The 15,805-nt window shown below is 35.4% G+C and overlaps 1 protein-coding gene across 1 annotated transcript; it reads right to left on the minus strand.

Annotated features, from left to right (window-relative positions):
• Positions 1-1,103: 1,103 nt before the first annotated feature.
• LOC122035245 (mediator of RNA polymerase II transcription subunit 22a-like) lies at positions 1,104-3,230 on the minus strand. The gene is made up of 4 exons (XM_042594662.1): positions 3,050-3,230; positions 2,904-2,969; positions 2,565-2,836; positions 1,104-1,388 (listed from the first exon to the last, which is right to left on the minus strand). The coding sequence occupies exons 1-3, from the start codon at positions 3,206-3,208 to the stop codon at positions 2,597-2,599; spliced, it is 465 nt and encodes a 154-aa protein (XP_042450596.1). The 5' UTR covers positions 3,209-3,230; the 3' UTR covers positions 1,104-1,388; positions 2,565-2,596.
• Positions 3,231-15,805: the final 12,575 nt, after the last annotated feature.

Here is a 15,805-nt window from a genome sequence, read left to right on the forward strand (position 1 = left end):
CATGATTCTTATAGTAAATTACTATTAGAATAACCATAAATTATTCATTTATGCTAACTTACAATTAACAGTTAGATAACAACATTTAAATCACAGTATTTAGAAGATATTATTTAATTGGAAAGATATCCAAGCAACTTTTAATTTTCTTTTAGAGGTTATATAATCAAAATCTATGAACAATTGTATCAGTTAGGTGCATTTGAAAATTCTAAATACTAGCCTCCTAGTTATTTATTTTAAAGGATTGTTAAGATGAGGCTATAAATTATTTTGGTACTTCATCTTCCTTCACATATGACAACTATGAGGGATTGAATGGATATAATCATATTTTATTATAATAAAAAATATCCCTAAAATAATAGTATAATAATGGAGCATCTTCTGATAAAATCGAAATAAATATCTCCTTTATGTGCTAGACATTATTCCAAAGACTAATAGTCATCCGTGATTTATCTCCTCCGTGTTAACCCTGAGACGAATTGACGGAAACGTTGGGATCGAATGTATTTACCTTTATGCCACATTAATGGAGCATCTTCACATCTAAGAACTCAGTTTCAACCTAAACGATTTTTTTAAATAGATAATTAATATAAAATTTTTGGACTGATAACTATAATTACTTTCTAATTTATCTTAATTATTGGTAAAAATTTTTTATAGGACTACACCGATCAACCCAAAATTATCAACAGATGCATTACAGATATGCGACGCAGCAACGCCAACTTAAAAATAAAATAATAAGTATTTCTAGAGATAATTACTTGGTGAATTCTGAAGAAACAGTTGAGAGAAACTCATACGATGCCTTAACTAAAAACAGATCAAAATTTGAATCACAATAGGGACGATTTTAAAAGTGCAAATTAACTTAGAATTTATTAGACGAATTTAAAATTAATCGGACTTAATCCGAATATCTAAATTATAAAAAACTAAATAATAATAATAATAAATAAAAGCACAGAGAATAGTACCATGGACAAAAGACATGAGTTTCACTAACCCCACATTAGCCCAGAGGATTAGCGAATGGTAGTTCAAACTAATCTATTTGGTAGGCATTTGCTTTGAATGGATGGACAAGCTTATGCGAGGGGGGAAAAAGCAATTTATAAATCTTCATCACTAGCCAAACTCGTCATGAACTATTATTACAAACATTTGGAAATACATAATTGCTAATTACGCATCAAAATAGCATTCCAATCCTGAATAAGCATGCGATTAAGACAATTGAGTGCAGTCTTTGGAGATGCGTGCCCAATCCCCTAAATGTGCTTGAGATTTTCGGTGTGGCTATACTGAAGAAAGATTACCATGATTTTCTCGGCGAGCAGGACACATGAGATAAGCTGCTAGATGCCAGTTGCCTCCTACATAATAAGATATCATCAGTAGGTTTAATGAAAATATTTAGAATCTTGTCAAGCAGCCACAGTTCATTATCCAAATGAAAAACTCGTAAATGAGGCAACAAAAATGACACTTATTTAATGAGCAATACAATTTTGGCAGCCAACATTTTAACTACTAATTCATTGTGGATAATAGAAATTTGTTTGCACATAAACATAACAGGTGAATGAGGAAACTCTATTTCTGCATACAAATATTACAATAATAACAAATACCCAATATATTATCTGGACTAGAGTAGAATAGCATTAGATGAAATAAGAGAAATGATATGCCATTACAAAGAGTATAAGTCAAACACGAAGAGGTGCTCAGCATTCAAGCATGATCCAAGAACTAGGTTTAAATGGAAATAATTCCTTTTACAAGTCTATGCTATCTTTAACACATTAATTGGAAGGACTTAAATATTAGAGCAAGGGAGAACTACTTCAACTTTGAGTGCAACTAGAAAACACAACCTATTCCAACCTGAAAATCAAGCTTAATTTAACATTCTTTTTCAGGATGAAACCCTTCATAGTATTATCATGATAAAATAAATAAATAAATAAATGGGGTATTATTAAGAGTTTCACGAGCATACTAGCTGTCTACCACATAAACAATGCTGCATAAATTAGTTTCACAACATGATTAGAACTAGCCAGTAAATAAGTTTACTTTGAACAAACTCATGTTTTACAAAAATAATGATGCCACCTGGGAATGAGAAGAATTGTTACTTGGTTTCTAATCAAAACTTTAAACCTATGACATGCGGAATTGACTCCTTGCTTGAATTTCACTATCAGCCATTAAATAAGCACACTATACACAACTATAAAAATCCATTCAACTATAATGAACTCTTCTCCATACAAGTCTAGCAGAAATAGAATACAAGAATCAGAGTCCAATTTACAAAAAAAAAAAATTTAGCACAACAAAATATTCACTAGAAAGTCAATGAGTTGAAATGATTCGGTTAAGCACTCTTGCTTCTCAACAAATTGAAGGCTTTCAAGCATAAAAAGATGTCCTTGTATCACCATAAGCTAGCTCTATTGCTACAATTCTTTCACATAAAAACACATGAAATTTGGTACTCAAACAGCAAGTAGCAACCAACCAAAGCATGCTTCATCGAATACCTATTGAAAGAAAGAGTTAAAAGCTCCAAATCTCATCCATCGTCTCCCTGGCTTGACCTTAAGACCGATGAATAATACTGTGCCTCGAGCTCCTTGAGGTTGGCAGCGGCTTGCTCCCCAACCTTTTCCAGAAGCCGCTCAGATCCCTCCTCCAGGCGGTTGAATTCAGCGACCTGCCGATCCACGTTGTCATTCAAAGAGCCAAACCCCGAGAAGATAGCTGTTTGCTTCAGCTCCGACACCAAATTTCTCAACGACTCAGCCGCTTGAACCTTCCATCAAAATGAAACTTCGAACATCACAAACCAAAGCAAGAAAGAACACAGTAGATCACCCTACCATTCTCGCTGCACGAATCTCCATCTGGAAGGCTTCCTGCGAGTTTCGGACCGGTGGATCGTTCACCTAAAACCAACATAACGAAAACATCGGATGAAAAGATCTCCCCAGGGCGATGATGAAAGGACGATAAGATGATTACAAACCCTAGCAAGATTCACGAGGTGGCTGAAGTTGTCAACGAGGTTGGACACATCGGCGTCGACCCTTTGCAGTAGCGTCTTCTGCTTTTGCGCTGCCGCGACCGCGGCAGCAGCCGTCGGGCCGCCCCCTCCCCCACCGCCTCCAACCGCTGCTTTGTTCATTCTTCCACCGCAACGACATAAAGACAACGTCGTGGACATCTCCATTTAACGACTAGTAGAAACAATAAAGCCCATTAGGGCCCAGAAGCAAATTCTTCGTTTTTTTAGCCTGATAACTAATTATCGACGTTTTTGTATTTATATTTGTTCTATTTAAATAATAATAATAATAGTAATAAAAATAAATAGATAGATCCTAATCGTCCGCTGATAAATATAAAGAAAGATAAATATAAATATTAAAATATTAGGCAGACGATGAAATAAATCCATATCATTCGTACATTCATTTATATAAAAAATAAAATATTTATCAATAATCTAAAAATCATGTTATATAAATTCACTGTAAAATTGATCTTATATTTTTGTTTTTTAAATTGTAGAATCATTGTGGCATAATAGAATTATGATCTTATGTAGGATTAATTTAGAGTTAGGATTAGATCATAGAAACGTATAATCCTATTAAAAAATCCTAAAAATTTAATTTAATATTTTAAGAGGATAATGAAATATTAAATTAATTTATATTGATTAAAATTATCTTTAAATAAATTAAATTAAATTAAATTAATAATAATTTTATTAATGGGATGAAAATATATAGAAGAAATAAATATAATTTATCTATAATTTTTAAGTTTTAAAATAAATTTATATATATTTTAATGAGATAATTTGAATAGAACTTGAGACCATTATTTAACTTGTGTGTTTATTAAATCAATTAACGAAAATTTTAATTAGAAATCTAAACTTTATAAGATTCACTATTGCCGTCACTTTCCCTTTCTCTCCTCACCCGATCGCTGCTGCTCCCTTCACCTCCACCGCTGCCAACCATTGCCGGCGCCTTTCCCTCTTCCCCATCCAAGTTGCCGCGTCTTCTCCTCTTCCCCATCACAAGCCACCAGTGGTCGACGACTTCCCTGTCTCAAGTCGCTGATGCCTTCCTCATCTCAAGTTGCCGGCACCTTCCCCTCTTCCCATCGCAAGATGTAGTCCACCTCCGCACCGTCGGCGTCATCCCACTGACGAGGACGCCTCCGTTGTCGCTGCCCACCAATGAGGATTTCTCTGTTGCCGCCGCCAGACGGCCGCCGACAAGAATGTTGTCTCCTTTGTTCCAGTTGGGTGTGAATCGTTTGTAACATGAAATCGATACGATTTCAACGACTTTATTTCAAACTACATTATCGTGTAGAACTCAAAATCAAATTATTGTAGTCTTCGTCAAGTCAAGTAGACTTGATGAATTATGTAGTGGCTAATTAAGTTATTATGTTAAATTAAATTGTTAAGTGTTAGGATTCAATTAAAATTTTACATTGAAAAGATTCGATAAAGATTAGGAATTTAAAAGGATGTTCACGTATCTCTATAATGACATGATATTTTTCATTTTGGGCTTAGTCCCTCGTGACTTTATTCTTGGGCTTTCTTCAAAAGGTCTCATGCCAATGGAGATATCTTACATCCTTTTAAACCCATTATCTTTACCAAATCTTTCCAATATGAGACTTTAATTGAATCCCAGCAATCCTCCCTTTAAACGAAGGACCATAATTACTCTCATGGTCTGGGCCTCCCCGCGAGCATCTGGTCATCCTGATCTGCTTTTGACTTCTTCGCGAGCATCCGTATCCGGTCACCTTGACCTACTCCGAGTCTCCCCGCGAGCATTCGATCACCTTGACCTACTTCGGTCCTCCCTGCGAGCATCCAGTCATCCTGACCTACCAACCTCCTCACTAAAGTGTCTTTTGACACAATAAGAGAAAACCAAGTTGTGGTACGGAAGATCGAGTCACACTCACATCAAATTCATTTAAAAAATGAGTCAAAATGACTTGGTTAGAGGTCTACCTAAATTAAAAAAATTTAGAAAATATAGTTTATAATGTTTGTCAATAAGGCAAACAAACTAAGTCAACCCATAAACCAACAAACCTAAATCAAACTAACTCAATACTTGAACTTCTATACTTAGACCTATTTGATTCACACAGAGCCAAGTCACTAAGCAAAAACTAATACTGCTTAGTCATAATTGATGATTACTCAAGATTTACTTGGGTCAATTTTCTAAAAACTAAAGATGAAACCTTTGAAATCTTTAACAATTTTTACAAACAAATAGAAACAAAGATTAAAAGAATTAGAAGTGATCATGAAGGGGAATTTGAAAATCATAAGTTTAACAAATTTGTCAAACTAATAGATATAATCATGAATTTTCATGTCCTATAATCCTCCAATAAAATAGTCTAGTAGAACAAAAAAATAGAATATTACAAGAGGCTGCTAGAACTATGTTAAACAAATATAACTTAAGTAACTAATTCTGGGCTGAAGCAATAAATACGGCATGTTATATTCAAAATAGAATATTAATCAATAAATTTCACAATAAAACCTCTTATGAAATTTATTATAATAAAATACCCAATCTAAATTATCTAAAAGTTTTTTGATATAAAGTACATATATTAAACACTAAGGATTATTTAGGTAAGTTTACATCAAAATTTTCAACCGGCATATTTTTAAGGTACTCCACAACTAGTAGAGTTTATCGAGTCTTTAACAAAAATACTCTAAAAGTTGAAGAAACAACAAATGTGATTTTTGATAGAGAAAATTATTAGTGTAATATCCCCTGAGTCAGGTTGACCAGGTTGACTAAGGTTGAGTTGGCTCAAGTTTGAGTCTTGATATTTGAGTTTCGATGTTTGACAATATATAGAGATTGCAAATGCAATTGTCTAATTAGGGATATTATTGATGCAATTCCTCTCTGGTCAAGGTTTGACCAGTTTGATGTGAAGAAGAGTCAAGTAGGTCAAAATTGACCGGATACTTGACTGGGAAAGTCTTAACTGGAGGTTAGGGGTGATTACGGATCGGGTTGGTTCGGTTATTGGGGTAAAAAACTATCCGACCCTACTAGATCAGATAATGCAATATCAGGACCTACATCCGGCCCTATATCCGGCGGTTCTTATGTACCAAATATCCGACGGGTTGTCAGTTATTTGGATATCCGACCCTATATCCAATGAAATATAAAATATAAATATAAGTACAACAAAAAAATAAAATAATTTAAAATGATAATAGACATTATTCATTATATGTTGTAGTAGCTAATCGGAAATAGCTAGTATAACATGTAGCAGTTTATTGGCAGTAGCTGCTACAGCGTGTAGTAGCTTATCAACAGTAGTTGCTACAAGTAGGGGTGATCGCGGATCGGGTTGGTTCGGTTATTAGGATAAAATCATATCCGGCCCTACTAGATCAGATAATGCAATATCAGGACCCTACATCCGGCCCTATATCCGACGGATTATTTTTTTCGCTTCGGTTCGGGTCGGTATAAGCGGGTTGGTCGGTTTGGCGGGTTGACTGCTCACCCCTACTGGAGGTTAGGCAAGTGGAAGTCCTGGTGAGTGAAGCCAGACAGTTGGAAATCCTGAAGAGTAAAGCTAGGTGAAAGACCTAGTGAGTGAAGCTAGGCAGATGGAAGTCCTGGTGAGTGAAGCCAGACAGATGGAAAATCCTAGTGAGTGAAGTTAGGTGAAAGTCCTGGTGAGTGAAGCTAGGCAGATGGAAAGTCCTAGTGAGTGAAGCCAAGCACGTGGAAATCCAGGTGGGTTAAGGTTGACCGGATACTTGGTGTTGGGAAGTCCAAGTAGGTCAAAGGAGTAACCAAATACTTGGCATAAGGAAATCCAGATGGATCAAGAGTGACCGGACATTTGGTGGAAGGAAGTCCAAGTGGGTCATGGAGGACCGGTCGCTTGGCATGAGACGGTAAGTCGAATTGGGTCAAGGTTGACCAGATACTTAGCACAAGGAGAAAAGTCCAAGTGGATCAAAGGATTGATTGAACACTTAGTGAAGAAGTCCCAACAGGTCAAAGTTGATCGGATGCTAGGCACGAGGAGTCCCAACAGGTCACGGTTGACCGAATGTTGGGTTTGGGAGCCCTAGACTTGACTCGGGCAAGCTAGGGTCGGTCAATTTGATCAAGTGATCAAATTGGACCAAGCCCAATCTATCAGTTGATTGATTGGGCATAGTGTTGCGATAAACAGCAGCCCAATCGATCAACCGATCGATTGGGAAGCGATGTCGCGAGCACAAAATAGTCCCCAATCGATCAGTCGATCGATTGGGGGTTGGTTTTCTCGCGAGGACGCAAAGAAGCCTGAATCGATCAGTCGATCGATTCAGGTCGTTTCCAGTAGAGCATAGAGGCGCTCTGAATCGATCATCTGATCGATTCAAGCCTCCCCAATCGATTGGGATCAATCGATTGGAATATGACCGTTGCATAGGAAGAGAGCGATGGATGGCTACAATTGCGTGGATGTGATGTGGCAATCGATTGGAAGTAAGTCCAATCGATTGAGAGCCCTAGAAGCGCAGAGTATAAAGTCGTGGTGAGCTTCTTCTTCGGGCTCTCTCGACACAACACTTACACGATTTCTCATTGTTACTGTTCGTCGGACTTTAAGTGTGGAAGAAAGTGTTGTTGCACTTTCCAACAAGTCTAGAGGCATCTGCATCAACAAGAGATTAACAAGAAGAGGTTTTTACTTTGTACACTTTTGTATTTACTTCTTGCTTAGAGTTGTATCTTGTTATGTGAGTTTGTACGAGGTTTCTCCACCTTCGGTAGTCACCGAGAAGGAGTATTTTGCATAGTGGAGAGAGTGTCATGTGTGGATCCTTGGATTAATCACCTCCTATTGAGGTGGATACCAAGTAAATCCTTCGTGTTAGCATTGTAAGTATGTTCCGTGTTTCATTCCACTGTATATCATCATCACGAAGCAAGACAATGAGCGCGACGAGCTATTCACCCCCCTCTAGCTACAAATCGATCCTAACAAAAATAACCTACTGAATTTAATCAATGAAAATAGTAATCAAAATATAAAAAATATAAAAGATGATGAAGATAATCAAATTAAACCTAAACCCAGTGAATCAGAAGAACCAATTATTGACCCTAACATAAGACCATCTAGGGTTAGATCCAACCACCCAACTGACTAAATTCTGGATGACCCAACCCTATGAGTTCGAACTCAATCATCTTATAGAAACCTAAATTAAATAGCTCTTATTTCTAAAATTAAACCTAAAACTATAGAAGAAGCCCTATCTGACCCAGATTGGATAGTTGCGATGCAAAAAGAACTAGCTCAATTGGAAAGAAACCAGGTTTGGGAATTAGTACCTAAACCCATAAATAAATCTATAATTGATACTAAGTGGGTCTTTAGAAATAAACTAGAGGATAAAGGTGAAATAGTTAGAAATAAAGTTATACTTGAGGCGAAGGGGTTCAGCCAAGTAGAAGGGTTAGATTATGATGAAACCTATCCACCTGTATCCAGACTTGAATCCATCAGGATGCTGCTAACCTATGCAGCACATAAAGGATTCAAGTTATACTAAATGGACGTAAAATCCACATTCCTAAATGAGTTCATCAAAGAAGAAGTTTATGTAAATCAACCCCTAGGATTTGAAGACTTAGATCATCCAAATCATGTCCTTAGGTTAAAGAAAGCTTAATATAGACTAAAATAAGCACCTAGAGCTTGGTATGAACGACTATCAACATACCTAATATCTAAGGGGTTTAACCAAAGCCAAATAGATCAAACCCTATTTGTTAAAACTTTAGAAAAAGATATTTTTATAGCTCAAATTTATGTAGATGACATAATTTTTGGCTCAACCAACACTAAATTTTTTAAAAAATTTGTTAAATTAATGGAAAATGAATTTAAAATGAGCCTAATAGGAGAACTTAATTTTTTCTTAGCTTTACAAATAAAGCAAAAAAAAAAGAATTTATATTTTTCAAACAAAATATGCTAAAGAATTAATTAAAAAGTTTGGAATGAAAATTTTCAAAAATATAAATATTCCTATGACAACTAATGTTAAAATTGACTCTGATTTAGAAGGAAAATCAGTATGCTTAAAATATTATAGAAGTGCAATAGGAAGTCTACTATACCTAACTACAAGCCAATGTGATATTTTATTTGTACTAGGTATGTGTGGTAGGTACCAATCATGTACAAAAGGATCACACTTAACTAATATAAAAAAAATACTTATATATATTAAAGGAACCCTAAGTGTCAAACTTTGGTACCCTAGAACTAGCACATTTAACTTAATTGAGTACTATGCCTCAGACTATGCTCGGTGCAAACTAGATAAAAAAAGTACAATTGGAAGCTACCAATTTCTAGGTCAGTACCTAGTAAACTGGTCCAGTAGAAAGTAACTTTATCTACTACTGAAGCAGAATATATAGCTATGGGAGAATGTGCATCTCAACTATTATGGATGATGCACACTTTAAAAGATTATCAATTAGAATATAAAAATATCAATTGATAACATAAGTTCCATCAATTTAACAAAAAAAAAAAAAATCCAATTCACCACTTAAGGACTAAACACATAGAGGTAAAGTATCACTTTGTAAGGGATCATGTAGTTAGGAGTGATATTATACTTAACTATGTTGAGTCCAAGTGAAACCTAGCAGTTATTTTCATAAAATTTTTACCTAAACTCGAGTTCAGTACACTCAAAAGACAGTTAAGCATGTGCTTAGTAGAATAGATTTTAAATAAAATATTTTTTTAAAATGATTTCTTTATTGTTTCCTTAAAAGTTATAGTTTTTTTTTAAAAAGGGTATTTTCCAAATCAGCTTGAGTTTAAAATTTATGATAAAACATTTTTGTTTTCTTCAAATTCTTAATTTTACTAGTGCTTTCAAAGATTGGACTTAGCCTAGTGTAACGATCACCCTTCTTACTACTACTACTCTCTAAGAGTGACCGTTACTTAACTACTAACTCTACTTAACCGGTATGATTAAAAACCACATGAAAACCCTACCGAAAAATTTCGACAGAATCTCCCCTGTACCGGTGACCTTAAACTGATATACAAACACAATATACCTCAGCCACAGGCGGTTGGAACGTCTATCAAGCAACTCATGCAGTAAATAATCAAAAACAAAAGGAAACTATACCAGAAATCATCACACAAGATTACAATTCATCTACTATGTCCTAATAACATCAAAATAACATATACAATCCCAAATACTAAAATGCGGAAACTTAATAATGAATTACAACTTCTTACTTCCAAATTTTCTTATCATCCTAAATAAAGAATTAATCTAAACAAATTCTTAACTAAGTCCTAGGGCTTCCAAAGTCCTGGCATCACACATCCTTCGAGCACCTCCTTGTCGCCTTCCTTTCTATATGTTTTCCTTTTCTGTATCTGCAGTAAGAGGAAATGCAATCTATAAGCAAAATGCTTAGTAAGCGCTATCTAACTCACAAAATCTCGATATGCATGTGAATATACTGAAAACTAAAACTGAATGCTCAAAAGGAAATCTACTCATGCTCATCTACTAGTAAAAGAAACAAACATACTGAAATGCTGAACATGTAAAGCTACTCATGCTCTTCTAATAACAAAGAATAGTAAACTAATCTAAATTACATGCTAGCATAAAAGAAAACTAAACTTGCTGATTTTAAAACAAAGTGAAACTTAATTCATTTGTTCTAAACTTATTCTTTTATTCCACTTGCTTACAACTTATACTTTACTTACTTTTATACTTATGTGAAAACTCATTTTACTTGTTCAAAAGCTTATACTTATAATACTTCAAAATAATAATCAACTTTCTTCTTGGGCCCGGTAACTGTACTTGCTATGCGCGCATCCCTAACTAGACCCGAGATAGCTGGTCCCGAATCTAGTAGGGTTTACTAGGTTATCTAAACCTAGGGACGACTATGGGAGTCCAGCCCAAGGACAACTGAGAGTCCTGCATACTAAGTTATCTAAACCTAGGGACGACTATGAGAGTCCAACCCAAGGACAACTGAGAGTCCAGTACAGTGCCACTGATAAAAGTAAAATACTTGTTATCTTTTAATACTTCTAATATATAATGCCTCGGCATTTTCTTTAGCACCTTGTGTGTCAAAATCCCTAAAGTCTTGACTTTGGGATCTACTTAAGGCCTTGACCTTTTTCTTTCTTTTCTTTATCTTTCTTATACTTGTTCAAGTAAAATACTTGTTCTTGTTAATACTTCTAAAAGAATACTTCTTTAAAAAGAAACTGAAATATTTAAGCAAATTCTAACTTCGAATTGCTTAAACCAAAAATCTGCCTACTATGCTAATAAAATTCTGCATATTAAGCTTAATCCAAAATCTGTTGGAAACATATCTAAACTTCAATATGTATACTTTAATAAAAGTAGCATATCTAAACCTCAAATCTGTATACTTGAATGAAAGTAGCATATCTAAACCTCGAATCTGTATACTTGAATGAAAGCAGCATATCTAAACCTCAAATATGCTCGTGCACATCTAATGGCAATAAGGAAATCCAGAAATCTGTTCGTGCACATCTAAACGCAATGGAAAACCAAAATCTGCAATGCTACAATATGAAAAATCTGCACTGCTCCTAAATGCAAAAATCTGCACTACTACAAAAGCTATTTACTCCCTTTCATGCATGTATATAACAAAAGAAATTCGGATTGGAATAAGCTCCAAAGGGGGTTGTTCTAAGCTTCAATAGAGTTGTTCATGCTTGCTTGTAAACACAAGGGAAATGAGGTTGTTCAAACTAAAATCTAACCGCAATGAAGAAAACTAACTACATGCTCAAATTTATTCAAGCTATCTTACGTTCATTGCCTAACAACAAAATCTGAGATGTACCGTGCTCTGTGTAAACCGAACATGCTTATTAAAATAACAAACAGAAAGGATTTAAACTGATATCTACTAAACCTTGAAACCTATATGAAACTTGTTCAAAGCTTGTATGCTACACAAAATTCCCAAACTAAAACCAAATAGCACTACCTGGCACCAGAACAACCTCACGGCAGCAACACAAAATCAAAAGCTTCGAACTTTACAGCATGCTTCAAATTCAAGAACACAAAAATCCGAAATGAGCAACCACAAACTAAACAATATGTTAACTTCCGAATCTAACAATCCCACATGCTTGGACTGAACTAATCCTTCCCTCCTTCCTTAGGGTTTACGGCAGCAAACCATAACAAACAAAATCTACACCAAATTACTCGAGCCATAGGCACGAACGGGAAGCAACAGGAGCAATCAAATCTCGAAACTACTCTAGGGTTTTCAACAAAGCTCCGAAAGAAACAGGAAGCTAACAAGAAACCCGAAACCTCAATCCACGGCAGAAAATTTCAAGCTTGTTCCTTACAACACACTTTGGATAGAAAAGAAAAAAAGGAAATCTAACAAGAAGAAAAAAAAACTCCACAGCTACTCTTACCGCAGGTGAGGAGCTACTTACCTCTTCTTAAACCTACAACCGGAACAACTTCTAGGGCTTGCGGAAATTGCAAGCTTCGACTCCTTAGTGCTTACGGTTCCTCCTCGATGCAAGGATCACGACGGTGAAGAACCTCCCTGAGTTAGCCACCCGCCGGCCACCGGAATCGTGCCCTAACCGCGGCTTGTTTCCGCCCGAGCTGCCTTTGTCGCGCGAGAGAGGAAGAGATCGGGGAAAATTTGGTTTCGGTCTTGGGGAAAGCCCTAAGTTCCTTTTTAAATTCCTGAATTCTATTAACTTCTTTAAATAAAATTTCCTACCTTTTCTAAACAGAACTGATGGCTTGAACACCTGGTCAACCGGGTTTTAACCGAGTCAAAAGGCCGCGGGTTTGATTCTCGGCTGCAACCATTTTCTTCCTATTATTTCCTCTTATTAACTTCTACTACTTAAATACATTTCTCTCTTCTTTTAATTAGCAATGACTGCTTGCCCACTTGGTTAGCCGGGTTTTGACCGGGTCAGAGGTTGTTGGTTCGAACCTTGGTTTGGACATTTTTTTGTCAAAACTTCCTTCGTTTAATAAAAATATCAAACGACTTCCAAAAATTACATAAAAATACTCTAAAAATTTCTAAAAATCTCTAGAATTTTTCTATAACATTACTAAATATTTTTAAATTACTTTTGGGACTCGAAATGGAGAAATTTGGGTTGTTACAATTCCCCATACCTTATAAAAAGTTCATCCTCGAACTTAGAATAATTCCGGATATTTCTGTCTCATACTGTCCTCACGCTCCTAAGTAACTTCCTCGTGCTTCTGGTTTTAAATGACTTTCACTAATGGTACTCTTTGTTCCTTAGTCTCTTAACTTCTCAGTCCTCTATTATTCATATCGCATCGTACCCATTAGTGGTCCTTGGAATGCTTGATACCTTCTCTATCCTTTCTAAACATATGTATAAAAACCAAACAAGGACTTCTTCATCTTACTTAAACGCATATAAGCAAATATTCTATACTGCAAATAATAAAGAAAGCATAAAAGGAAAATTTTAAATACTTTCTTACTTGAAGACGACAAAGATGGTGATGATGTGTGATGCTGAAGAATGGGAACTGCTCTGATACCAACTGTAACGACCACCCTTCTTACTACTACTACTCTCTAAGAGTGACCGTTACTTAACTACTAACTCTACTTAACCGGTATGATTAAAAACCACATGGAAACCCTACCGAAAAATTTCGACAGAATCTCCCCTGTACCGGTGACCTTAAACTGATATACAAACACAATATACCTAAGCCACAGGCGGCTGGAACGTCTATCAAGCAACTCATGCAGTAAATAATCCAAAACAAAAGGAAACTATACCAGAAATCATCACACAAGATTACAATTCATCTACTATGTCCTAATAACATCAAAATAACATATACCATCCCAAATACTAAAATGCGGAAACTTAATAATGAATTACAACTTCTTACTTCCAAATTTTCTTATCATCCTAAATAAAGAATTAATCTAAACAAATTCTTAACTAAGTCCTAGGGCTTCCATAGTCCTGGCATCACACATCCTTCGAGCACCTCCTTGTCGCCTTCCTTTCTATATGTTTTCCTTTTCTGTATCTGCAGTAAGAGGAAATGCAATCTATAAGCAAAATGCTTAGTAAGCACTATCTAACTCACAAAATCTCGATATGCATGTGAATATACTGAAAACTAAAACTGAATGCTCAAAAGGAAATCTACTCATGCTCATCTACTAGTAAAAGAAACAAACATACTGAAATGCTGAACATGTAAAGCTACTCATGCTCTTCTAATAACAAAGAACAATAAACTAATCTAAATTACATGCTAGCATAAAAGAAAACTAAACTTGCTGATTTTAAAACAAAGTGAAACTTAATTCATTTGTTCTAAACTTATTCTTTTATTCCACTTGCTTACAACTTATACTTTACTTACTTTTATACTTATGTGAAAACTCATTTTACTTGTTCAAAAGCTTATACTTATAATACTTCAAAATAATAATCAACTTTCTTCTTGGGCCCGGTAACTGTACTTGCTATGCGCGCATCCCTAACTAGACCCGAGATAGCTGGTCCCGAATCTAGTAGGGTTTACTAGGTTATCTAAACCTAGGGACGACTATGGGAGTCCAGCCCAAGGACAACTGAGAGTCCTGCATACTAGGTTATCTAAACCTAGGGACGACTATGGGAGTCCAACCCAAGGACAACTGAGAGTCAAGTACAGTGCCACTGATAAAAGTAAAATACTTGTTATCTTTTAATACTTCTAATATATAATGCCTCAGCATTTTCTTTAGCACCTTGTGTGCCAAAATCCCTAAAGTCTTGACTTTGGGATCTACTTAAGGCCTTGACCTTTTTCTTTCTTTTCTTTATCTTTCTTATACTTGTTCAAGTAAAATACTTGTTCTTTTAATACTTCTAAAAGAATACTTCTTTAAAAAGAAATTGAAATATTTAAGCAAATTCTAACTTCGAATTGCTTAAACCAAAAATCTGCCTACTATGCTAATAAAATTCTACATATTAAGCTTAATCCAAAATCTGTTGGAAACATATCTAAACTTCAATTTGTATACTTTAATAAAAGTAGCATATCTAAACCTCAAATCTGTATACTTGAATGAAAGTAGCATATCTAAACCACTGTAACACCCCACCCTCCTCGCTACTGGACTGTGAGGGCGGAGCGCTACTGGACTACTAACTTTACTTAACTATCCTTGTTCACATGTTGATAGAAATTCCTAAAACTCTCAGAGAACTCAAAACATACAATTAACTAGCAGCGGAAGACTAAATGACTCATCTAATACATTCTTAATAAATGACAATATTAATAAATTCTTATGCTAGGTCCCAAGGCTTCTATAGTCCAGGCATCACACATCCATCCGCACCTCCTTGTCGCCTTCATTTGCTATAACTTTTATTTTCCTTTATCTGCAGTAAGAGGAAAATGCATCTATAAGCAAAATTACTTAGTAAGCGCTATCTAACTCACAAAACTCGAATATGCATGTGAATATACTGAATCCTAAAAGCTAAATGCTTAAAAGGAAAACTACTCATGCTCATCTACAAGCAAAAGAAACATACTGAAATGCTAAACGTGTAAAACAAA

Source organism: Zingiber officinale, chromosome 11B (assembly GCF_018446385.1).
Source record: "Zingiber officinale cultivar Zhangliang chromosome 11B, Zo_v1.1, whole genome shotgun sequence".
Classification (NCBI taxonomy): domain Eukaryota; kingdom Viridiplantae; phylum Streptophyta; class Magnoliopsida; order Zingiberales; family Zingiberaceae; genus Zingiber; species Zingiber officinale.